Raw genomic sequence first — 27,978 nt, 5'->3', positions numbered from 1 at the left:
TCACTGTCAAATGAACAAATATCAAAACAAATAAATGACAAATAAACAGAGTCTCACTCTATTCATAATAAATACAAGTAGTCAGACCGATAGCAGGTCCCGACCCACAGGTTGAAACCAGACCCTTTGTTTAAGGTCTTCAGAGTTTCATTGTTTCATCCACAGCTTGCAAAGACATCCCAGGAGACCTCCTGTTCCTTGTCGACAGCTCCGGCAGCATCTACCCTAAGGACTACAACATCATGAAGGAGTTCATTAAGTCTGTCATTGGAAAGTCCGTGGTCGGCCCTGACCAGGTGCACGTGGGTGTCATGCAGTTCAGCTCCACCCAGCAGCTCGAGTTCCCCCTCAACCGCTTCTTCAGCAAAGAGGAGATGTCGGTCGCTATCGATGGCATGCAGCAGATCGGTGGAGGGACAGACACAGGGAAAGCCATCGCTCTGGTGTCTCAGTACTTCGACTTGGCCCAGGGAGGCCGCCCAGGCCTGAGGCAGCGGTTGGTGGTCATCACAGACGGGGAGGCTCAGGATGAAGTGAAAGGGCCAGCGGCCACACTGAGGGCCAAAGGAGTGGTGATCTATGCCATCGGGGTGGTGGATGCCAACACCACCCAATTGCTGGAGATCAGCGGCTCACCAGACAAGATGTACACAGAGAGAGACTTTGATGCTCTCAAGGACTTGGAGAGTCAGGTCGCCCTGGAGCTGTGTGACCCAGAGAGAGGTGAGGAAGGACGGATGGATGGATGGATGATGGAGAGATGGATGATGTATGTATGGATGGATGATGAGAGGTGGATGATGGAGGGATGATACATGGATGGATGGATAATGAATGGATAAATGGATGATAGATGGTGCATGAATGGATGGATGGGTGATGGTTCGCTATAGTTGGACAAATTTATCTCTGTCGTCCGTCCCCTGTCGTCCCTCCTCTGTTGTCCGTCGTCTGTTGTCCGTCTTTCGTTGTTCGTCCTCTGTCATCCTTCCCCTGTCGTCCGTCCTCTGTCATCTGTCGTCCGTCTGCTGTTGTCCGTCCTCTGTCCGTTTCAGACTGTAAGAAGACAGAGAAGGCGGACATCATCTTCCTGGTAGATGGCTCCACCAGCATCACTCTGGAGAAGTTCAGGAGCATGCAGAAGTTCATGGTGTCCATGGTCAACCAAACCACGGTGGGAACCAACCTGACGCGCTTTGGCGTCATCCTCTACTCCACCGAGCCCAACTCCGTTTTCACCCTGAACCAGCACAGCTCCAAGAAGGAGGTCACCAATGCCATTGCGGTGCTCAGGCCTCCGTACGGAGACACCTACACGGGAAAGGCCCTAGACTACTGCCTGCAGTACTTCGAGCCGCGGCACGGCGGGCGGCATGCGCTCCAGGTGCCTCAGATCCTCATGGTGATCACGGATGGCGATGCCACAGACAGAAACAGCCTGGTGGCGCCATCGGTGGCGCTGAGACAGAAAGGTGTGACGGTGTTCGGCATCGGAGTCGAGGGCGCCAACAAGACTCAGCTGGAGATCATGGCCAGTAACGACGCGTCCCGAGTTTTCTACGTGGACAACTTTGACGCTTTGGAGACGCTCCACATGAACATCTCACAGGTTCTTTGTGAATCGACCAAAGCAGGTGACACACACACACACTCTTCTTCTTGTTTGTCTATCAAAGTCGATGATGACCACATAAAGCCACCAGGGAGGGGTTTATGATGGAAGGAGCGACCGTAGCTCAGTGGTAGAATGGGTCATCCAATAACCAATGGGTCGGGGGTTTGAATCCCACTCTAGCCAAGTCATTGTCATTGTGTCCTTCACCTACATTTCCTAGTATGAATGTGGTGTGTGAGTGAGTTTTGGTGGTGGTGGGAGGGACCGATGGTTCACTATGGCAGCATCGCTTTCGTTAGTCTGCCTCAGGGCAGCTGTGGCTACAATAGTAGCTTACCACCACTAAGTGTGGAGTGAAAGAATAATGCCATGTAAAGCGCTTTGAGTATTTCAAATAGAGTGTTATGTAAATCTAATGCATTATGATGACACCAATTTGAGCACTGGGGACAGGCAGTGGGACAGACACTCAAGACAGACAGTGGGACAGACACTGGAGACAGACAGTGGGACAGACACTGGAGACAGACACTAGGACAGACACTAGGACATACACTGGAGACAGATAGTGGGATAGACATTGGGACAGACACTAGGACATACACTAGGGACAGACACTAGAGACAGACATTGGGGACAGTGGGGGGGGAGCCGGTGGATGGGTTGATGGCGACTCTTCTCTTGCCAGTCTCCGGTTCTCCTCAAACAGCTCAGAAATGTGTGACGTAATCACACGTCAATATGTGCAAAACCCCTAAAGGTTGGAGTAGTAATAATATTTCTACATTCATTCATTGATAAAAATGGTTGTTTTCCAGGGATGGGGGGGGGGTTTAAAGGGGGGATTTAAACCAAAGCTTTCCTGATCTCCTGATGGTCGGCCATGATTGTCTCAGAACTCCATCTGTTAACCCTTAACTCTGTGTTTGTGAGGCTCTCAATCTGTAAGTGTTCAAGAAAAGAATGTGAGAATGTTCTTCAGTGAGGCCATCATCACAGCGGAAACAAAGAACCAGACAAGGGTCAGCAGGGCCACTCATTTACAAAGTTTTTGAGTTTCTGCTTGTCATTTTTTTGTTGCTTGGTGTGGTTTTCATGTCCTTGTGGCTCCGCCCCTGACCCTCAGCATTGATTTCTTAGATCTGAAACTATTTCCTGCTAAATGCAGACCAGGCTCAGAGGCTGAGGGGAGGGGTCTAAAAACAGCAAACACCAGCTTCCAGCTCTGCATTCATGGACACGTGTAGATGTAGTGTAGTGTAGGCTTCAATTATCATCATAAACACCTGATGTTCATACGTTCAGATCATGTTGTGTTCTTTAGATGATACTGTAAGTTTACTCACTTGTGTTTTCTGGTTCTGAACCAATCAGAGCGGTTCAATGACATGTGTTGGTTGTGTTCCCTGTGCAGTGTGTGAGAAGCAGAAAGCAGACCTGGTCTTCCTCCTGGATCAGTCCGGCAGCATTGCCTCCACTGACTACACGCTGATGAAGAAGTTCACCATGGACCTGGTGAGCAGCTTCAAAGTCGGTGAAGACCTGGTCCGTGTGGGCGTGGCCCAGTTCAGCAGCGACTTCCAGCAGGAGTTCTACCTGAACCAGTACTTCACGGAGAAGGCCGTGTTCGAGCACGTGCTGAAGATGCAGCAGCTGGGGGGAGGAACCAAGATCGGCCGCGCCCTCGAGGCCATCTTGGATCACTTTGAGGAGTCTCGGGGAAGCCGACGGGCGTCGCTGGTCTCTCAGAACCTGGTGCTGATCACCGACGGAGAGTCTGAGGACGACGTGGCGGACGCTGCCGAGCGACTGCGGGCGCGGGGAGTGGAGGTTTTTGTCATTGGCATCGGAAATGTCCACGACTTGGAGCTTCTGCAGGTCACCCGTTCTCCAGAGAAGCTGTTCACCGTGCAGGACTTCACCAGCCTGGAGAAGATCAAACAGAGGGTGGTGGACACCATCTGCAAGTCCACGCCCAGCGAGACCACAGGTTAGTGGAAGACCTAAGCTTCTCTCACCAATCCCTAGTACTTAGTTACCTACATAGTTACTCAACTACTTAGTTATTCACTTACTTAGTTTTTTAAATGTATAACTGGGTTACTTACCTAATTACCTACTTAGTTACTCACTTACTTAGTAACAAATCTTGGTTACTTGCTGAGTTACTGAACATAATTACTTTGCCTCTCCGATATCCCTCACTGTGGCACCTGAAATTCTCAGTGGTCTCCCATCCAACTACTAACGAGGCCCAGACCTGCTTAGCTTCAAAGATCTAACAAAATCAGGCAATGACTGGCTGGTATGGCCACACTTAGTTGATGATTTAGTTACCCACTTAGTTTATTACCTAAATACCTAAAATACTAAGTTTCTCATATACATTACTTAGTTACATGGATAAAAACCAGCTTACTTAGTAACTTGCTTAGTTACTAAGGCAACTAAGTTAACCACCAGCTTAACTCAGTAAGTAACTAAGTAGTAAGTAGTGGACTTCAGGAGAAATCCCCCCCCACTCCCCCCCCCTTACCATTCTGAACAGCAAAGTGGCTACCGTGGACTCCTTCAGGTTCCTGGGATCCACAATCTCACAGGACCTGAAGTGGACCTCCCACATAGACACAACCAGGAAAAAGGCACAGCAGAGGAAGTACTTCCTGCGTCAGCTGAGGAAGTTCAACCTGCCCCAGGAGCTGCTGATCATGTTCTACTCTTCCATCATTCAGTCTGTTCTGTGCACCTCCATCACTGTCTGGTTTGGATCTACAACCAAACTAGACAAACACAGACTACAAAGGATAATCAGGACTGTAGAAAAGATCATTGGTGTTGATCTGCCCTCCATCCAAGACCTGTCCAGGGTTAGGAAACGGGCAGGTAGCATCACTGCAGACTCCTCCCACCCTGCACACAATCTGTTTAAACTCCTCCCCTCCGGCAGACGCTACAGATCACTGTACGCCAAAACTACCCGCCATAAAAACAGTTTCTTCCCCCAGGCTGTCACTGTGATCAATACTAAACAGTCATAGAGTGTCAGACCTGTTTCTGTTACTGTGAAATAACCTGGAACTAAACATAACAACCCTGGATCAACCTGTCACTGTGAATGTTCATGTACATAATATTTAATTTAAATGTTCACCTGCACTACTCATCACTGTACTACTGCACTATTATCTTATTATTATTATTGTATTTTTATTTTATTTCATCGTTATTATTATTATTATTATTATTATTATTATTATTATTATTATTATTATTATTATTATTATTATCTTGTTATTTTTTATTTAGTTTGCACATATTAGTCTAACTACTCTTATATTTATGTTTATACTTATTTTTTTCTTTTTTTTTTCTTTATTCTAGTTGATTGTTATTATTTAATGTTACACTATCAGAGAAAGCACAGGTCACCAAAACAAATTCCTTGTGTGTATTCATACACTCTTGGTCAATAAAGTTGATTCTGATTCTGATTCTGATTCTGAACTCAGTTAGTGACTCAATCTGTAACTCAGTAACTAACTCAGTAATAACTCATAGCATATGAAACACGTGCTGCTTGGTTTTCTGTCTGTAGCTCTGACTAATGTCTGTACTCCTGTCTGTACTGCTTGTAGGCTGCAGCATCGACATAGCGATGGGCTTCGATATCTCCCAGCGTAGTGGGGCTCCAGGGGAGACTCTGGTCAGTGGTCATCCCAAGCTGAGGACGTTCCTGCCTGAGATCTCCCACTATGTGTCGTCTGTGTCTGGTCTGTGCTGCCTGGACAACAAACCCATCAAGACCAACATTGGGTACCGCGTAGCAAGCGCTGATGGAACCACGCTTTACGACTTTAACTTTGAGGAGTACAGCGAGGACGTGGTGAAGAAGGTGATGACGCTGAGGCTGGACCAGCCCACACTCTTCAACAGCGCCCTGCTGCAGTCCTTCAGACAAAAGTTCAGCTCACAGTCGGGCACCGGCGTCAAGGTTGGTGTCAACGTTACATGGTCACATGGTCTCAATGTCACATGGTCACATTCTTTATTGATGGTGCTGTCCCCCTCCTTCAGGTGTTGGTGATCTTCTCAGATGGTCTGGATGAAGACATGATGAAGCTGGAGCATCAGTCAGACCTGCTGCGACAGTCTGGTAAACTCCTCCTCCTCAGTGTTTAACCTGTGTGTGCAGCTGTGCGTGTAGTTATATGTGTGTGTGTGTGTGTGTGTGTGTGTGTGTGTGTGTGTGTGTGTGTGGTAGGGGTTAGTGCTCTGCTGGTGGTCTCTCTGGAGGGGGTCAGGGACTCCTACCAGATGCAGATGCTGGAGTTTGGCCGAGGCTTTGGTTACAACCTTCCTCTGAGCATCGGCATGCCCAGCGTCAGCAGCTCCATCCTCAAACAGATCGTAAGTCAGAAACACACTCCTCTGTGTCCTGTTCACTGAGCAATACCAGTATAAACCAGTGTTAACCAGTAATAGCCAGTATTAGCTCATATAAACTAGTATAAACCAATAAAACTAGTAAAACCAGTAAAACAAGTAAAACCAGTAAACCAGTAAAACCAGTAAAACCAGTAAAACCAGTAAAACCAGTATAAACCAGTTTAGACTAGTATAACCAGTGTTAACTCACTAACTGCCATTAACGTACATATACATCATTTCAAATCCAACCATTCACGGCCATTGACGTATATATACGTCAATTATGTTTTTTAACATTGTTTTTTTCTCACAAACTACTAGTTTGATATAAAGCTGTCCTTACATAGTGACAGCTTTAGCAAATATGACAAAAAGTCGCTTTTAGAGTTGCAGACTTCACCTCAGTCAAAATGCTCTAAAATGGCTGGCAGTGAGTGAGGTTGCTGTTCTGAAAATCATCATCATCATCATCATCATCTTCATTATTACTGTCATCTTCTAAACACCTCCCACACACTCTCTGTCTCTCTCTCCAGGACTCTGTGTCAAATCGTGAATGCTGTGACGTCATGTGTAAATGTTCTGGGAATGAAGGGGACCGTGGCTCTCGTGGCTCCCCAGGGTCAAAGGTGAGTGCAGCACACACAGCTGACCTCGGGATCCTTATAGAACCCCCAAAACCCTGTAATCTTTGAAACTTCCTGACCTCACAGAACCCCTGATGTATGTAGGTGTCTGTAGATGTACGTAATATAGCTGTCTGTAGATGTATGTAGGCGTTTGTAGGTGTATATACTGTAGGTGTCTGTAGATGTATGTAGGTGTCTGTAGGTGCCTGTAGATGTCTATAGATGTCTGTAGGTGTCTCTAGGTGTCTGTAGGTATCTGTAGGCGTTTGTAGGTGTCTGTAGGTGTCTGTAGATATCTATAGGTGTCTGTAGATGTCTATAGATGTCGGTAGGTGTCTGTAGGTATTTGTAGATGTCTGTAGGCGTTTGTAGGTGTCTGTAGGTGTCTGTAGATGTATGTAGATGTCTGTAGATGTATGTAGGTAAGTGTTGGTGTCTGTAGGCGTTTGTAGGTGTCTGTAGGTGTCTGTAGATGTATGTAGATGTCTGTAGATGTATGTAGGTAAGTGTTGGTGTCTGTAGATGTATGTAGGTATCTATAGATGTACAGTATGTAGATGTCTGTAGGTGTTTGTAGATGTACTGTCTGTAGATGTATGTAAATGTCTATAGGTGTCTGTAAGTGTCTATAGGCGTCTGTAGATGCATGTAGGTGTCTGTAGATGAATGTAGGTGTCTGTAGATGTCAGTAGGTTTATTTAGGTGTCTGTAGGTATCTGTAGATGTACAGTATGTAGATGTCTGTAGATGTATGTAGGTGTCTGTAGATGTCTGTAGATGTCTGTAGATGTCAGTAGGTGTATTTACGTGTCTGTAGGTATCTGTAGATGTACAGTATGTAGATGTCTGTAAGTGTCTGTTGATGTCAGTAGGTGTTTCTAGGTGTCTGTAGATGGATGTAGGTGTCTGTATTTCATAAATGATCAAAGTTAAAACACCTCATCACTCACGCACTGTGTTTGAAACATCTGCAAACACACATTCCTACAGCTACAGGACTTTAGCTCCGCCCACTGGGTAACAGCAACATCAACACACACACACACACACACACACACACACACACACACATCAGGAGGATCCACACACAGCATATGCACATGCAGAGACTTAATTTAAATTAATGTCCCAACAATATTAGACATGAGAAGCAACGTTTTCCATTTTAAATATATTTTAATTTATGACTGAATCAATGAAAACAATAAATGATGTTAAACAACTAAATAATGTCTATTATTTCCATCACTGAGTGCTAACGTAATGTATAATATGAATATAGAATATTATGATTACATTGTTCACAAAACACTAACTTATATTTAACTACGATAAACTCATGTTTTTCTGGATGTTTAGTAAACTTTCTAAAACAAATGTGTTTTTGTATTAAAATAAAAACATAACTTAGTCCAGAACATTCCAGAGAAACATAAACTGAACAGTGTAAAATATTTATAATATCTGTGGATGAAATAAACAGAACAACTGATGAAGATGATGAATTTATTCTGAAATAGTTTTTCTACATAACAGTTGATAAGTTGGGTCAGACGATGCTATCTGTAGCAGCACCACTAGCCCCGCCCACATCCTCTACCACAGAGTGGTCGACTGTCACTACAATCATTTATCACTGACTTTGTTCATTTGTTACTCATGGATTTATTATTGGTTCTGAACCCTGTCTGAGTGTCAGTGTGGATTGGAGACACTGTCTGCTCCACTAGGACCATTGTCCCTGATAGCTGCTACATGTTAGCATTGAGGTGCTAGCTGCTACATGTTAGCATTGATGTGTTAGCTGCTACATGTTAGCATTGAGGTGTTAGCTGCTACATGTTAGCATTGAGGTGTTAGCTGCTACATGTTTGCATTGAGATGCAAGCTGTAGCATGTTAGTATTGAAGTGCTAGCTGCTACATGTTAGTATTGAGGTTCTAGCTGCTACATGTTTGCCATGAGGTGCTAGCTGCTACATGCTAGCATTGAGGTGCTAGCTGCTACATGTTTAACATTGAGGTGTTAGCTGCTACAGGTTAGCATTGAGGTGCTAGCTGCTACATGTTTGGTATTGAGGTGCTAGCTGTTACATGTTTAGGATTGAGGTGCTAGCTGCTACATGTTTGGTATTGAGGTGCTAGCTGTTGCATGTTTAGGATTGAGGTGCTAGCTGCTACATGTTTAGGATTGAGGTGCTAGCTGCTACATGATTGGTATTGAGGTGCTAGCTGCTACATGTTTAGGATTGAGGTGCTAGCTGTTACATGTTTAGGATTGAGGTGCTAGCTGCTACATGTTTGGTATTGAGGTGCTAGCTGTTACATGTTTAGGATTGAGGTGCTAGCTGCTACATGTTAGTATTGAGGTTCTAGCTGCTACATGTTTGCCATGAGGTGCTAGCTGCTCCATGCTAGCATTGAGGTGCTAGCTGCTACATGTTTAACATTGAGGTGTTAGCTGCTACGGGTTAGCATTGAGGTGCTAGCTGCTACATGTTTGGTATTGAGGTGCTAGCTGTTACATGTTTAGGATTGAGGTGCTAGCTGCTACATGTTTGGTATTGAGGTGCTAGCTGTTGCATGTTTAGGATTGAGGTGCTAGCTGCTACATGTTTAGGATTGAGGTGCTAGCTGCTACATGTTTGGTATTGAGGTGCTAGCTGCTACATGTTTAGGATTGAGGTGCTAGCTGTTACATGTTTAGGATTGAGGTGCTGGCTGCTACATGTTTGGTATTGAGGTGCTAGCTGTTACATGTTTAGGATTGAGGTGCTAGCTGCTACATGTTTGGTATTGAGGTGCTAGCTGTTACATGTTTAGGATTGAGGTGCTAGCTGCTACATGTTTGGTATTGAGGTGCTAGCTGTTACATGTTTAGGATTGAGGTGCTAGCTGCTACATGTTAGTATTGAGGTTCTAGCTGCTACATGTTTGCCATGAGGTGCTAGCTGCTCCATGCTAGCATTGAGGTGCTAGCTGCTACATGTTTAACATTGAGGTGTTAGCTGCTACAGGTTAGCATTGAGGTGCTAGTTGCTACATGTTTTGTATTGAGGTGCTAGCTGTTACATGTTTAGGATTGAGGTGCTAGCTGCTACATGTTTGGTATTGAGGTGCTAGCTGTTGCATGTTTAGGATTGAGGTGCTAGCTGCTACATGTTTAGGATTGAGGTGCTAGCTGCTACATGTTTGGTATTGAGGTGCTAGCTGCTACATGTTTAGGATTGAGGTGCTAGCTGTTACATGTTTAGGATTGAGGTGCTAGCTGCTACATGTTTGGTATTGAGGTGCTAGCTGTTACATGTTTAGGATTGAGGTGCTAGCTGCTACATGTTTGGTATTGAGGTGCTAGCTGCTACATGTTTGGTATTGAGGTGCTAGCTGCTACATGTTTAGGATTGAGGTGCTAGCTGTTACATGTTTAGGATTGAGGTGCTAGCTGCTACATGTTTGGTATTGAGGTGCTAGCTGTTACATGTTTAGGATTGAGGTGCTAGCTGCTACATGTTTAACATTGAGGTGTTAGCTGCTACGGGTTAGCATTGAGGTGCTAGCTGCTACATGTTTGGTATTGAGGTGCTAGCTGTTACATGTTTAGGATTGAGGTGCTAGCTGCTACATGTTTGGTATTGAGGTGCTAGCTGTTGCATGTTTAGGATTGAGGTGCTAGCTGCTACATGTTTAGGATAGAGGTGCTAGCTGCTACATGTTTGGTATTGAGGTGCTAGCTGCTACATGTTTAGGATTGAGGTGCTAGCTGTTACATGTTTAGGATTGAGGTGCTAGCTGCTACATGTTTGGTATTGAGGTGCTAGCTGCTACTTGTTTAGGATTGAGGTGCTAGCTGTTACATGTTTAGGATTGAGGTGCTAGCTGCTACATGTTTGGTATTGAGGTGCTAGCTGTTACATGTTTAGGATTGAGGTGCTAGCTGCTACATGTTTGGTATTGAGGTGCTAGCTGTTACATGTTTAGGATTGAGGTGCTAGCTGCTACATGTTAGTATTGAGGTTCTAGCTGCTACATGTTTGCCATGAGGTGCTAGCTGCTCCATGCTAGCATTGAGGTGCTAGCTGCTACATGTTTAACATTGAGGTGTTAGCTGCTACAGGTTAGCATTGAGGTGCTAGCTGCTACATGTTTGGTATTGAGGTGCTAGCTGTTACATATTTAGGATTGAGGTGCTAGCTGCTACATGTTTGGTATTGAGGTGCTAGCTGTTGCATGTTTAGGATTGAGGTGCTAGCTGCTACATGTTTAGGATTGAGGTGCTAGCTGCTGCATGTTTGGTATTGAGGTGCTAGCTGCTACATGTTTAGGATTGAGGTGCTAGCTGTTACATGTTTAGGATTGAGGTGCTAGCTGCTACATGTTTGGTATTGAGGTGCTAGCTGTTACATGTTTAGGATTGAGGTGCTAGCTGCTACATGTTTGGTATTGAGGTGCTAGCTGTTACATGTTTAGGATTGAGGTGCTAGCTGCTACATGTTTGGTATTGAGGTGCTAGCTGTTACATGTTTAGGATTGAGGTGCTAGCTGCTACATGTTTGGTATTGAGGTGCTAGCTGTTACATGTTTAGGATTGAGGTGCCCGAGACTTGCCCGAGACCAGAATCCACCGAGACCGAGTCAAGACCAAGACCGAGACAAGCCGAGGCCGAGACTATAAACATTTTTTTTTTTCAATTTAAAAAAATATATAAATAAATAAAATTATGACAAGGTTCAACAGTTAAATAACATCTCTCTTTAATTTTAGTTTATTTTAAATACATTTGACGGACAAAAAGGGTGCCTGCGAAAAAATTAATCAAAATATTAAAACTACTATTGCTACTGATAAATTCACAATTATTCTACATATTTGAAAACAAGATTTTTATATCAGCTGAATGTACAGCAAGTGTTTAAAAGTATTTCTACCAAGAAATAATGATTCTTGATTCTGATTTTTTGAGTTGTTCAGGTCAACACGTCACAGATTTAATAAGATGTGTTTTAGTTTTAAAAAGCCTTTAAACAGGTATATCAACACTTAGTTGATATATTTTAATTTGGTTACTGTAATGTAACTAGGATATTTAATTAACAAAGGTTTCCAACTGTAACTGTAAAAGTGAAACTTTCTGAAATAAAACTACAAAGAAGTTGTCATCAGTGTAAAAAACATAGATCTACAGGTAGATGTGAAACTAAATAAAACAAACCCTGGAACAGTCATGTGACAAATTAATCAATAGTTCTAGTTGAGAAATATTATTATTATTATGGATACAGTGGAAACAGAAACTATAAGAAATAATTATATTGTGAACCTGTTTATATTGTAGAGAACATATTATATACATAAATGGAATTAAAGTCTAAAGACACAAAAAAACTCCACTTTAAAAATAAAATAGACTAATATAAAACCTCTTTACAGTTATTTGAGTTATTCTGTGTTAGTGCAACAGTGTGGTGATGACGCACTGGTGACGACATAATCCAAGACGGCGGCGGCCTGGACTACAGCTGATATTATGTAATAAAGCCTTAAAAGACATGGATATAATGAAAAGAGTGGATGGACAGATACATAAACATGCTGACACACATGGACACACACAGACTTGTTAAACACACACAGACTTGTTAAACACACACAGACCTCAGTACACACGGTAAACGGAATAGGCTGCACTGGCAGGCACTAGGACCCAGAAGCAGAGTAAGTGCGTCCCCTGTACTGCATTCACAGGCTGTAATATCATCAGTTTATCATTTTACCAGTTATTAGAGCTACTGTATTTACCAGGAAGATCATATTTATTACTAGTGATTGTTTTCTGGAGTTTTACTGGGATTTTTACCTGTGATTAGTTCATTTCTCCCTTGCGCTTCGAGTTCCAAACTGAAACCGTAGCCAGACACACACACACACACACACACACACACGTCACTCAGTCACATTAAGGAAGGTTGTGGTCATTATACAGGGTGGATTAAATAATGAATAAAATATTGTTTAATCCCGTTCTTCTTCGTGCTATTATCACATTATAAAAAAGTTTAAAAATAGCAGGAATTAGTGCTGGTCTACAACGGTCTTGACGGAAAATCCAGAGTCCGGGACAAAACCGAGTCTCGACTACCACAACACTAGTGCTAACTGCTACATGTTAGCATTGAGGTGCTAACTGCTACATGTTAGCATTGAGGTGCTAGCTGCTACATGTTTAGCATTGAGGTGCTAACTGCTACATGTTAGCATTGAGGTGCTAGCTGCTACATGTTTGGCATTGAGGTGCTAGCTGCTACATGTTAAAAAAAAAGAGAATATTATGAAAAACAATTAAAAGAGAATAAAAACAAAAACAAAAAATTGTGGGAAATAATAAACAACATAACCATGTGCAAATGCAAAGAAAAAAATGCAGACCATTTTATAATAAACAATGTAAAAGAATACAATAAAAACATAATAGCACAAGAACTCAACAGTTTTTTCATAAATACTGGAAAAGACATAGAGAAAGAGATAAATAAACACCCAACACTTAAATGGAACCATTATGACAATGAGAAGAAAGACATTGATAAGTACCTTGTACTTGAAGAAGTAACAGAAGCAGAGGTGGACAGAATAATCACTACCTGTACCTCAAAAAAATCCAGAGACGTTAATAATCTAACTATGAGTCTAATAAAAACCATAACAGCTGAAATAACCCCGCCATTAACACATATAAGTAATCTATCATTTAAGAATGGTGTTTTCACAGAAAAGATGAAAATTGCAAAAATCAGACCGATTTACAAGGGTGGAGAAAAATGTAATTTCACTAATTATCGACCTATATCAATATTACCACAATTATCAAAAATTCTGGAAAAACTGTTTATGAACAGACTCGACAAATTTATAGAAGACAATAATATACTACATGAAGGACAATATGGGTTTAGAAAAGGACGTTCAACAGCAATGGCTATAATTGACATCACGGAGAATATAAGAGAAGCATTAGAAAAAAAACTATTTGTATTCGGAATTTTTCTGGACCTAAAAAAAGCCTTTGACACAATTAATCATGATATTCTAGAAGAAAAACTTCAAAATTACGGAATAAAGTACAACGCCTTAAAATGGATTAAAAGCTATATGACAAATAGGAGACAATATGTTGACTTTGAAGAACACACATCAAAATGCCAAACCATACAATGTGGTGTTCCACAGGGTTCAATTTTAGGGCCAAAACTGTTCATTCTATACATAAACGACATTTTCAAAGTCACTAATTGCCTAAAACTAACATTGTTTGCAGACGATACAACCATTCTATGTTCAGGCAAAGACATTAAAACTCTAATAGAGTCAACAAATGAGGAACTATTAAAAATTCAAACATGGTTAGATGTAAATAAACTAGCCCTAAACGTCAGTAAAACAAAATTCATTAATTTCGGAAAGAGAAAAAAAACGGTAGATATAAGAATGAAACTAAACATGAAAATAATAGAACAAGTAAAAGAATATAGGGCACTAGGAGTGTGGATGGACGACAAGCTGACCTGGAAAAAACATATACAAATAGTTAAAAACAAAGTTGCCAAAAGCAGTTACATCCTATGGAAACTTCAACAAATCCTACACACCAAATCACTTAAAACAATCTATTCTTCACTCATAGCATCGCACTTAAATTACTGCTCAGAAATATGGGGAAATAACTACAAAACGTATCTTGAACCACTATTTAAACTACAAAAGAAAGCTATAAGAATTTTACATAAAGTACCACACAACACACACACAAACGATTTATTTGAGAAGTCAAAATACCTAAAACTGCAAGAAATAATACACTATAACACACAAATACACGCATTTAGGGCTTCATCAAATAAACTACCACATCAAATACAAAAACGTTTCACATACAATCAAAATCCCTATGAATTCAGACATAATAATGTGTTTAGACCAAACAGGGTCAAATCTAACGTTGGCAAACATAGTACTGTGTATAGAGCCATGAACCTCTGGAACAGTCTTGACGAAGAGACACAACAGTCCGATAATCTGAAACAATTTAAGGAGAAAACGAGGAGGACATTTCTACACACATACAGATCCCAAGTCAACTCTTCATTGAACTCTACAGCAACGACATGGAACTCATCAACTGGTCATTGAGCGACATTGACAAAATCTTCTCAACGAGGCAATTGCTTCAGCACGAAATACCGTGTCCTAAGGACACATACCCAGGTGGATATGTCATGGATGCACGAGGGAGAAGCCAGATGCTCTGTCTCTCTCTGCTGACAGTGGAAGATGTGGAGGACATCTATCTGCTAGGAGTCATGATCTTTGGCCTGCTAATGATGGGGGTATGTGTATGTGTATGTGCCTTTCTGATACATCGTAAGCTGAGGCGACTTTCAGAGGATATGAAGGTTCTCCGAAAGAAGAAGAACTTCACGTTTGGAGAGTTGGAGGAACGTAAACAACGACTGGAAAAGAAAGCCCGAGGAGATACGGAGGAAAAGGACAGTGAAGAGGAGTAACAGCAGGAACAATGACTGCAGACGAGAACACATCACATAAAAAGGACAAAAAAAAAAAGGGAAGAAACGAGGTTGGATGTAAAATTATCTGTGTTCAAATTAGGGGACGGATCTGGATAAGCATAATGCTTTTTTCCGTCGCCCTTTCCGGCATGAAAAAGGACAAAAAAAAAAAAAAAAAAAAACAATGATGTGATTTTGCTCTGAATGTCAAATGAATTTCTGTGAATGCAACCATGTCGGAAATGAACTGAATAAATAAATAAAAAAAAAAACTGTTTAGGATTGAGGTGCTAGCTGCTGCATGTTTGGTATTGAGGTGCTAGTTGCTACATGTTTAGCACTGAGGTGCTAGCTGTTACATGTTTGGTATTGAGGTGCTAGCTGCTACATGTTTAGCATTGAGGTACTAGCTGCTACATATTGCTAGCTGCTACATGTAAGCATTGATGTGCTAGCTGCTACATGTTAGCATTGAGGTGCTAGCTGCTACATGTTAGCATTGAGGTGCTAGGTGCTACATGTTTAGCATTGAGGTGCTAGCATCAGCTAGCATAGCCCCACTGATCTACAGTACAAACTCTTCTCTAGTATTTTCAAACAACTGAGCTTTAAATTTCCTTCCAGTGTTTATAAAACTGCCCACAAAGCAACGACTTCTCCTCTGGTTCTCCTGTTTATTGTGTTGTGGTTTGTGCATCAGTATTATGGGTATACTGGGAACTCGTGAAATGAGAAATGTTCCATGCTCTTTGGAGTGGAAAAAAAAAGCGATTCACTGTTATTTTTTTCATTGCATTATTCTTCTGTAATTAATCAATCGCAATTAATGTGATGAAGTCCCAGCACTAGTCTGTACATACACACATGATGTGTCCATACAAACTCAGCACAAGGCGTGATTAGAGATGCTTCTGCTGTGACGTGTCACCAGGTTATAGGTTATATTCAGTTAATACATCATCAGCTAAACCTGTCTTTGTACCAGAACCTTTTCACATTTCAATGCAGTCACAATAATGTGAATCAACACATTAAAGACACACTTCAGGTGAAGCTTCAGTCACAGGATAACATGATCACTAGTTCAACCGTTACACGTAGTGAGGAATTTTGAATGAGATGAAGGGCAGAATAAGACCCTTTTTTTTTTTTTTTTAATCTTGTCTGCACATGCTGTCAAAGGTCGACACTACAAGAAGTGCAATCATTATGAGACAGCGATGAATGTTTTGTTATTGCAATAAAATAAATTGATTTTTTTTTTTTTTTCTTAATTGTGACCATCACCAGCCCTCCCTAAGGAAGAGTAAGAAATCTTTTATTATAGTGAGGATATAAAAAGGGAGAGCAGTGTTAGACCTAAGTGGAGAGGGAGGGGGAGGGGAAAGGGAGCAGGGAGGAGAGACTCAAGGTAGGAAATAGAAAAGGTGGGGAAGAATAGATTGTTTTACAGTGAGGGTGAGATGTGAAGTTGTAGAATATATTGTGCTTATTATGTTGTGTAATCAAGCCAGTATAGTGACTAGTGTGAAGTTTAGCTATAATGTTGGTGGCTGTGAACAGGGGGAATGAGTGAGTGGTAGTACCTAAAACAGGTATTTGGGATTAACGTGTCTAAAGTTATGCCCAGTATGAGTTTTATCCCACATCCCAAGGCGTGCCAGTGCATCGTAGACCAGTATATGTGCAAAAAAAAAACGCTACTGCAAACCCAGGAACTGCCCTGTGCCCGCATATGCGGCCAGGCCAGCAGAAAGAGTGGGGGCCAGGCAGCCCCAGGCCACCCCCCCTCGGCCGAACAGCCCCCCAGACGCCCCCAAGATCCCAGGCTGAGAGGCAGCCACCGCCCCCCACACACACACATCCGAGAAAGCCCCAAGCAGCCGAGCACCCAGCGCATCCCGCCACTTTTGAACTGTTTTCGGGTGAAAAAAAGTGTGTAAATGTGTGATATTGTCCTAAAACGTGCATGTGAGGTGTTTATGTGTCATGTTAGATTCTGATTTTAAAGTTTATCCTCCACTGGTTTTACAAATGTAGACCAAAATCTTTGAAATGACATTATTAGATCAATGTCTAACAAAAAATAATATTATACACCACATTTGTTTATTTCCTTTTAAAAATAGGACTACTTTACAGTTTTAGAGCCTGTGTTCCTCCATCTTGAAATCATGTGATTGATGATGTCACAAGGCCCCACTGCCTGTAAACATCCCATTGTTTTCTATTGGAGTGAAAAATTCAGCCTGATTTATAGATTATTTAGCAGCTTTTTAGATTATTTAGCAGCTTTTTAGATTATTTAGCAGCTTTTTAGATTATTTAGCAGCTTTTTCAGTCACAATAACAACTTGTGCTGCTTTTGGTTGCTCTAAAAAAACAGGAAAAGTTATAGATGTTGATGTAAACCTATTTTGTTTCCAGAAAGAGGATAAAAACAGTTGGGACCCAAAAAATAATGTATGACCACAGGGGTCGACAGTTCCATCTCTGAGGTTTGGTAGTAGACAATGAAGCAGAGAAGATGAGCTCTCCCTTAAATAGTGCGCTGACACGCTCTGGTGAATGGAGTTAAAGAGTTATCACGGGCCATTGAAGATGCACAAACCCTGAGCATAGAAGCCCTGGAGCTTCATACCTCAGACCGGCCACTTTTGATCAAAACATATTATTATAATAATCATGTTCTAACCTTACATGTTGAGTCTACAATAACATGTTCTGTAGTAGATTGTTCTAAAATATTTCATTTCAGTGCAGGTAAGGGTTGCTTTAAAATGTAGAATTATTTAAGACATTTGTCTATACAACACTTAATTTTTAAAAATAGCAGAATCTACACTTTTCAATGAAGGCAGTGGTTACAAACCTTTTCTGCTGTACCCCCCTTAGAAACATGAAAAACTTTCAGGGCCCCCCATTGTGACAAAATACAAAAAAAAATTAAAGAAAGTGTAACCTTTTTTGAAAACAAACAAACTAAAAACTCGACTATTTTTCAAATCTCATAGAAAAGAATGTACAATTTGCACATATCACATGTTTTAGAACAGTAATACAGCTCTTTACTAATACATTGCAAAGAAAAAAACATTTTCTATTTTTTATCATTCATTAAATACATTTTATATGTAGGAGGATGAGATGAGTTATTATTAATGGGTTGTATAACTAAGAATATTAATTATGATTATTAATATTACTTCAAATTTGCGGGGTGCCACTCCTTTTAACAGGAGAAATATGTCTAGGTTTTTAGACTAAACTCATCAATGTGAAACCAGGGAAAAGTGAATTCTACCAGCAATATCTACACCATCATCACAGCTTTAATGAATCACAGGAATCAAATATTATGTTTAACCTTTTATTCAAAAGTCAACAATTAACACAGTCAAAATATCAATTGAAATGGGATAATTAAATCATGATAAAATGCATTTCTAGGCTAATAAAAGTGAGGATTATATGTAATAAAGTTAAATCACTAATCTAGGAGAAAGCTAGTCTACTAAATATTGAATAAAAATGCAGGATACATATTCGAATAATAAGATCATAAAATCAAAGAATAAAATAAAAACAAAAAGGGAGACAGACGGGGGAAGACGGACAAACATATGTGGTGTATTGTGAGTGAAATGTAAGTATGAGGATGTATTGAATGAGGTTGTGTTGAATTTAAGTGAGTCAGTTCTGCTGGTCCATTGTTCACTGGTCCATACCTTGAGATGCAGTCTGGTTGGACCTGGAGACGTTCTGGGTTTGCAGGAACAACGTCTGTTTAGCAGTATAGCTGCGCTGGCGTGCTGCCGTTGAGTACTGTTTCGTTAAACAGCAGTGATTCCATTGGCCGATCCACAACCCCTCTGGGATGATCGCAGCCGGTTTCAGACTAAGAGGGACCACGGTTTGGTCCACGAGTCAGATGTTGGAAGGTCGGCTTTCAGGCACGTTCTTTGCGTCTTAGGCTTTCACTGCGAGCAAGGTTCTTAAAAAGTCTAACTGATGCAACTACAAATAAAAGAAAAATGAAATGAAAGACTGGAAACAGGAGGGAACACGTGTGAGCCTGAACGCCCCCGTCCAAAACTGAAGTTAGGAACGGCGTTCTTCCTTTTAAAAGCTTATCTTTGGGGTTTGCCTCCTGAAGAGGGAACTTCGTTGATTGGTTTAAAGTTGTCAGCATCTCAGCTGGGTGCCTTTGGGTGTGTCTTGGGTGTGTGTGTGTAAGACAGATGACAGACGACAAAAGGGATGATTCTAAACATAAAAGAATGCCTAATAATTAATTCCACATATTTCAAAACATCTTTTCAACATCATATCCTGAAATATCATGTATTACGAAAGAGTTTGATACCAAACACGACTAGGAAATAGCCTCGAATCACTTTAGGAACTAATTAATGCATTTTGCTTGTAATTATTCATAAACATAAATGTCAAAAATCATGTTATGTCTCCTCTTAACTATATGATCGCAGTAAATACCTCAAACTAACTTTTGTGATGTTTTCTGGTATTTTTAAGCACTTTTAAATGATAAACACTTTAAAATAGCATTCTGTTGTTATTAAATTACATGAAACGAGTGCAGACACATTTGCAATTTCAATTTCAGTAGAAATCATTCCAAAAATGTTTTCATTTGTAACTTTCAAACATAATACAATTTCTTTGTTCTCCTTTCTTCCCGTGGAGACATCTCAGTGAAGGTCTGGTACGCGTCCTTCTGTGACATCTCACCACAGGGGGTCAGAGGGCATTGGGACAGTTCTTTGATCTTACAGCATCCCAGAGGTATCTGTTTGAACAGGGGGAAGGAGAGGGATGTTCTTCTTTTGATCGTAATGTAGCAGCGCAGTGATAAAGGGGGAAACTGTCCTTGGATTCTCCGGTCCTTTTGGTTTGGCAGGACGAGGGAGAAGATCCCCCTGGGGGAATGTTTGCATTTCACAGTAGGCAATAGACTCGCCGACTCTACTGCCTGGTGAAGCCAGTGTTCTAAGTCAAAGGTCACTTGGAGGATTTGATTCCCTACATATATCAGCATCACTTATAGAGAACTAGAATGGATGAACTCTAGAACATGACCACTACACTAACTACATCTATAATTAATCACCTGCTTCATTTATTAAAAACAAGATGGAAAATCATATCAAATGCATTAATTATTCAATATTAATTATCAAGATAAATTGAGTTTTAATTCAGATTATTATTATTGTTTTTTTAAAGCATAATTAAGTAGGGATTCAAGGGTGAGGGGCTGTGGGGGTGAATGTGTCCCTGCTCCCAGCTGTGTTTCACCAGGGACACATTGAAAACTTGTTGGACCCCCGACCCTCCAGGACCAAGTTTGGACACCTCTGAAACTGACAGAGTGCATGAATGGAATGTATCAGCAAAAAAAGGAAAGAGCTGCTCGTGGAGGATCAGCCAGTGTCATGGACTGAGTTCACCTTGTACTGAGATCAATTATCAGCATATATGTGCATGCGCACTACAGGAAAATACATTTTTGCCAAAAAATAATAATTCAGTTTTTTTATTTTTGTTTTCAAAGTGAACAAACATGTGTTTTATTAGTTTATTGGATTAGGTTAGGGTTAGAGTTAGAGTTACATGCACATATATGCTCATAATCGATCTCAGTACGAGGTAAACTCAGTCTGTGACACCAGCCCTCACAGCCCAATCATCAGAACGGCCCACCAGGAATGATCCCGGTCCTCCCGTGTAGCCACTCCAGGCCTGGAAGAAGGACTTCTGTGTGGAAGTCCTTCAATAAAGAGAGAGAAAAGAAATGCGTCACAATGATTTTTCCGTTTCATAAAGTGAATTCCATGTTTCCGTCTGTGTAGCGCTCTATAGGTGGGGTAGACCTCCCTGATTACAAGTGTCTTCCTTGTTCTTCATGACTGTATGAATATAAATGACATTTCTGACAGGAATCAGTAGCAGCTAGAGCGATCACGTGATCCATGGTGTCAGGTTTCATTCATTCAGATAAACTAAAGCCTCAGAGCTACACAAAGGGTCTGGATCTCAGTCTGTGCTTCTTTTTCAGGGCGTGTCGGGTCAGAAGGGTTACCCTGGCTTTCCTGGAGAGGAGGGCGTGGCTGTGAGTTTCATACACACAAACACACACACACACACACACACACGTTCTGACTGAGGTGTCTGTGTCAGGGGGAACGAGGCCGACCAGGACCAAGTGGACCTCAGGGCGTTCAGGGCTGCTCTGGACTGAGAGGACAGAAGGTACAGGAGGGCGGAGTCACAGGAGGTAGTGTGTGACGGTGCCAGGTTGACGCTGTGTGTGTGTGTGTGTGTGTGTGTGTGTGTGTGTGTGTGTGTGTGTGTGTGTGTGTGTGTGTGTGTGTGTGTGTGTGTGTGTGTGTGTGTGTGTGTGTGTGTCCTGCAGGGAAACCGAGGCCTCCGAGGAAACAGGGTGAGTAAATTTGGACCTCTGAGTTTGTCCCTCCCCCTCTGTCTTGTCTGACCTCTGACCTCTGCTCCTCCCACAGGGTGAAGACGGAGGGGACGGGCTGAACGGCGTGAACGGAGAACAGGTAACCGTCACTCATGAGCTCAGTGAGCAGCTGGAACTCTCAGACGCTGAGCTGTTTTATTCCTGCAGGGAGTGACGGGAGCAGATGGAGGTCCAGGAGAGAGAGGATTCCCTGGAAACCCGGTGAGTCCCGCACTGACTCACTGACTCACATCAGACTGACTCACGCCACGCCTCCACAGTGAACACTGCAGTGTAGGCACCCAGGAAGCAGACATCGTATTACCTTTGACTTGATCTGACGTGTTTGTGACCCAATGCGACGCAATGGTTGAGGTGATAAACAAATAATTATCACCTTCAATGCACTATTCCTGTATTTAATAAAGATAGGCTACCATGCTGGTCGGGCGGTGGGGTGCCGCGGGTTTGGTTTCCAGCCGTGCTGCTCGGCCCGTCTTTGGGTCACGCAGTGCCCCACGCTTCCCCCCCCGCTGCAACAGGGAGCGACGGCGCAGTAGAGAAACCTGCGCCCACACCAGGACCAGCACAGGCCCGCACGATACAACACCTTTCACAGGGAGGTGGCCCCGGCCCCCCCAACAAGAGAGGTTGCTATCAACCGCCCAAGCAGGGCCACCCCACCAGCCACAGACCGACAAGCAGGCGTACCCAAGCACCCCCAACCAGGCACCGCTACCCCACACCAATGCCACCAGCACAGTCACTGTGATGTTTGGAAACTTCAAAATGACTCAGTGACTCACTGACTCAGACTCTGGTGGTGTGTGAACACATTTTCTCTGTCAGAGCTTTGTGCATACCAAATATGTTTGTGTTTTTGTGTGTTTGTGTGTGGGGCTTCACTGACACACACACACACACACACACACACACACACACACACACACACACACACACACACACACACACACACACACACACACACACACACACACACACACGTTCATGCTGAACCTCTAATTATCTAAGTCGTTGTGTGTGAATGTGTGTCAGAGGAATACACTCGCTTGGTGACCTCTGACCCCACAGCACTTACACTGACAGCTGAACTGTCATCCTCAGGGAATCCCAGGTATCCAAGGGGAGGCGGGGCCTCAGGGACAGCGAGGACTGCGAGGAGATCCGGTGAGTCTGTTCACTCATCATCACTCAGTGAGGTAGTGTTCCTGTGTTAGGATGAGAAGATCCAGAGAACATTCCTCAGCCTATGCTGCTCTTCATCACTGATGTTTACATAAGGAACAAACTGATCTTTAACTCATTCTATTAATGTTTGGATTTAACCAGATAAGCCCCGCCCTTTTACACTTTGACCCCGCTCAGCCAGCTACATGCTAAGCTAACCAAACATGTGAGACTGGATGCTAAATGCTAAGCTAACTAAAAAAACCCTGGAGTGAGATTCAGAGGGATTGACCACAAATTTCTTGTTTAGGACGACACATGGAGATTTGATGGTCAACTCATTTGGTGGATGTAATTCTGTTCAGCATCGTAATGATTTTGGTGGTTCTCGTTGGCGATGGATAGAATCTAATAGTTTACATACTAATCCCATACTGTGAGAAACTTGTGAGGTTTAAAGTCCTGTTCCATATACTTACACTACACTACACCATGTATACTACACCATGTATACTACACTATGTGCCCTACACTATGTATACTACACTATGTGTACTACACCATCTACACTACAACATCTACACTACACCATGTATACTACACTATGTATACTACACTATCTACACTACACCATGTGTACTACATCATCTACACTACACCATCTACACTACACCATGTATACTACACTATGTATACTACACTATCTACACTACACCATGTATACTACACTATGTGTACTACACTATGTATACTACACTATGTATACTACACTATGTATACTACACCATCTACACTACACCATGTATACTACACTATGTGTACTACACTATGTATACTACACTATGTGTACTACACCATCTACTAGGGATGTAACGATTCACTCAACTCCCGATACGATTCGATTCACGATACTGGGAAAACGATACAATTCTCTCACGATTTATTTTACAAAATGGGACTGTAGACAAATTTTTTTTTTGGGTAAAAAACTAGAAAATACTGTATTATTTTCCTTTTATTTTTCATTGTCAAAAGAATTCCTTGATAAACTATTCAAAATAATGCAATTTAACTAAAAATAAATCTTGAATGAAATAAATAAAGGAATAATACAAATGAAAATGAAGCCTATTAATTTAAATTCTGGTTCTAAAATAAACAATGCAAAACTGCATAATAGTTCTTTTTCTTTTTAAAAGTGACACTGAAAATGTATTTTGTGCCTTAACAATTGGACTTAAAAAAAAAGAAAAACAGTGATTGCATTAATTTACGTCATATTTGTTTAGACCAGCAGAGGGCGCTGGTAACACAGTGGTCAGTTGGCATGCAGATATCTTGCATTGAAGAAGAGAAGCTATGCTAGCAGACAGAGCTAATAGAAAAACGTGACTTTTACAGATATTCATGTAATATTACAGATATTCTTTCAGTGCTATAGGGATAATGAATCATTTATTAACATATTTAAGAGTAGAAGGCGGCCAGAAAGAAAGTATTAGCAGACTCCGTCCGCCGCCTACACTTGTGGATAGCGCCCTCTGCTGCTTAAAAAAAGTACTGCGATTCAATTTTCAGAAAATCGATATCAACCGTGAAACCTATGAATCGATTTTTAACTGCCTTACGATTAATCGTTACATCCCTACCATCTACACTACACCATCTACACTACACCATGTGTACTACACTATTTACACTACACTATGTACACTAAACCATGTATACTACACCATGTACACTAAACCATGTATACTACACCATGTGTACTACACCATGTATACTACACCATGTGTACTACACTATGTATACTACACCATGTGTACTACACTATGTATACTACACCATGTGTACTACACCATGTATACTACACCATGTGTACTACACTATGTATACTACACCATGTGTACTACACCATGTGTACTACACCAAGTATACTACACCATGTATACTACACCATGTGTACTACACTATGTATACTACACCATGTGTACGACACCAAGTATACTACACCATGTGTACTACACTATGTATACTACACCATGTGTACTACACCATGTGTACTACACCAAGTATACTACACCATGTGTACTACACCATGTGTACTACACTATGTATACTACACCATGTGTACGACACCAAGTATACTACACCATGTATACTACACCATGTGTACTACACCATGTATACTACACCATGTGTACTACACTATGTATACTACACCATGTGTACTACACCAAGTATACTACACCATGTGTACTACACCATGTATACTACACCATGTACACTACACCATGTACACTACACCATGTGTACGACACTATGTATACTACACCATGTGTACTACACCAAGTATACTACACCATGTACACTACACCATGTACACTACACCATGTATACTACACCATGTGTACTACACTATGTACACTACACCATGTGTACGACACTATGTATACTACACCATGTGTACTACACCAAGTATACTACACCATGTATACTACACCATGTACACTACACCATGTATACTACACCTTGTACACTACACCATGTGTACTACACTATGTACACTACACTATGTACACTACACTATGTATACTACACCATGTACACTACACCATGTATACTACACCATCTACACTACACCATTATACTACACTATGTACACTACACCATGTATACTACACCTTGTACACTACACTATGTACACTACACTATGTACACTACACTATGTATACTACACCATGTATACTACACCATGTATATTACACCATGTACACTACACCATGTATACTACACCTTGTACACTACACCATGTGTACTACACTATGTACACTACACCTTGTACACTACACCATGTACACTACACTATGTACACTACACTATGTATACTACACCTTGTACACTACACCATGTGTACTACACCATGTACACTACACTATGTATACTACACCATGTATACTACACCATGTATACTACACCATGTACACTACACTATGTACACCACACTATGTATACTACACTATGTATACTACACCATGTACACTACACCATGTACACTACACTATGTACACTACACCATGTACACTACACCATGTATACTACACCATCTACACTACACCATGTATACTACACCATGTATACTACACCATGTACACTACACCATGTGTACTGCACTATGTATACTACACCATGTACACTACACCATGTATACTACACTATGTACACTACACTATGTATACTACACCTTGTACACTACACCATGTACACTACACTATGTACACTACACTATGTACACTACACTATGTATACTACACCTTGTATACTACACCATGTACATTACACCATGTATACTACAGTATGTATTCTACACTATATGTACTACACCATGTACACTACACCATGTATACTACAGTATGTATTCTACACTATATGTACTACACCATGTACACTACACCATGTATACTACACCATGTACACTACACTATGTACACTACACTATGTATACTACACCATCTACACTACATCATGTATACTACACCATGTATACTACACTATGTATACTACACCATCTACACTACACCATGTATACTACACCATGTACACTACACCATGTACACTACACTATGTACACTACACTTTGTATACTACACCATGTACACTACACCATGTGTACTGCACTATGTATACTACACCATGTACATTACACCATGAATACTACAGTATGTATTCTACACTATATGTACTACACTATGTGTATTACACTATGTATACTACAGTATGTATACTACACTATATGTACTACACCATGTGTATTACACTATGTATACTGCAGTATGTATACTACACTATATGTACTACACCATGTACACTACACCATGTATACTACACCTTGTACACTACACCATGTACACTACACTATGTACACTACACTATGTACACTACACTATGTATACTACACCATCTACACTACATCATGTATACTACACCATGTATACTACACTATGTATACTACACCATCTACACTACACCATGTATACTACACCATGTACACTACACCATGTACACTACACTATGTACACTACACTTTGTATACTACACCATGTACACTACACCATGTGTACTGCACTATGTATACTACACCATGTACATTACACCATGAATACTACAGTATGTATTCTACACTATATGTACTACACTATGTGTATTACACTATGTATACTACAGTATGTATACTACACTATATGTACTACACCATGTGTATTACACTATGTATACTGCAGTATGTATACTACACTATATGTACTACACCATGTGTATTACACCATGTATACCACAGTATGTATACTACACCATGTATACTACACCATGTGTATTACACTATGTATACTACACCATGTACACTACACCATGTATACTACAATATGTATACTACACCATGTATACTACACCATGTACACTACACCATGTATACTACACTATGTATACTACACCATGTATACTACACCATGTATACTACACCTTGTACACTACACTATGTACACTACACTATGTACACTATACTATGTATACTACACCATGTATACTACACCATGTATATTACACCATGTACACTACACCATGTATACTACACCTTGTACACTACACCATGTGTACTACACTATGTACACTACACTATGTACACTACACTATGTATACTACACCATATACACTACACCATGTATACTACACCATCTACACTACACCATTATACTACACTATGTACACTACACCATGTACACTACACCATGTATACTACACCTTGTACACTACACTATGTACACTACACTATGTACACTACACTATGTACACTACACTATGTATACTACACCATGTATACTACACCATGTATATTACACCATGTACACTACACCATGTATACTACACCTTGTACACTACACCATGTGTACTACACTATGTACACTACACTATGTACACTACACCATGTACACTACACCATGTACACTACACCTTGTACACTACACCATGTACACTACACCATGTATATTACACTATGTACACTACACCATGTACACT

The 27,978-nt window shown here is 41.2% G+C and overlaps 1 protein-coding gene across 2 annotated transcripts in view; it reads left to right on the top strand.

Moving 5' to 3' along the window:
- col6a4a (collagen, type VI, alpha 4a) overlaps window positions 1-27,978 on the top strand; it is a 75,968-nt gene that overhangs the window by 14,323 nt on the left and 33,667 nt on the right. For both annotated transcript variants that reach the window (XM_028442153.1, XM_028442152.1), the window contains 13 exons: window positions 166-723; window positions 1,056-1,634; window positions 3,030-3,605; window positions 5,251-5,606; window positions 5,690-5,768; window positions 5,877-6,022; window positions 6,580-6,672; window positions 21,313-21,366; window positions 21,435-21,506; window positions 21,670-21,696; window positions 21,773-21,817; window positions 21,886-21,939; window positions 22,843-22,905. In XM_028442153.1, the coding sequence (XP_028297954.1) occupies window positions 166-723; window positions 1,056-1,634; window positions 3,030-3,605; window positions 5,251-5,606; window positions 5,690-5,768; window positions 5,877-6,022; window positions 6,580-6,672; window positions 21,313-21,366; window positions 21,435-21,506; window positions 21,670-21,696; window positions 21,773-21,817; window positions 21,886-21,939; window positions 22,843-22,905 (2,702 nt within the window). The remainder of the gene's footprint in view (window positions 1-165; window positions 724-1,055; window positions 1,635-3,029; window positions 3,606-5,250; window positions 5,607-5,689; window positions 5,769-5,876; window positions 6,023-6,579; window positions 6,673-21,312; window positions 21,367-21,434; window positions 21,507-21,669; window positions 21,697-21,772; window positions 21,818-21,885; window positions 21,940-22,842; window positions 22,906-27,978) is intronic.

The sequence above is a fragment of the Gouania willdenowi genome, unplaced genomic scaffold (genome assembly GCF_900634775.1).
Source record: "Gouania willdenowi unplaced genomic scaffold, fGouWil2.1 scaffold_3_arrow_ctg1, whole genome shotgun sequence".
Taxonomy (NCBI): Eukaryota; Metazoa; Chordata; class Actinopteri; order Blenniiformes; family Gobiesocidae; genus Gouania; species Gouania willdenowi.
The sequence above is the reverse complement of the archived record's forward strand: the minus strand, read 5'-3'. Positions and strand labels throughout refer to the sequence as shown.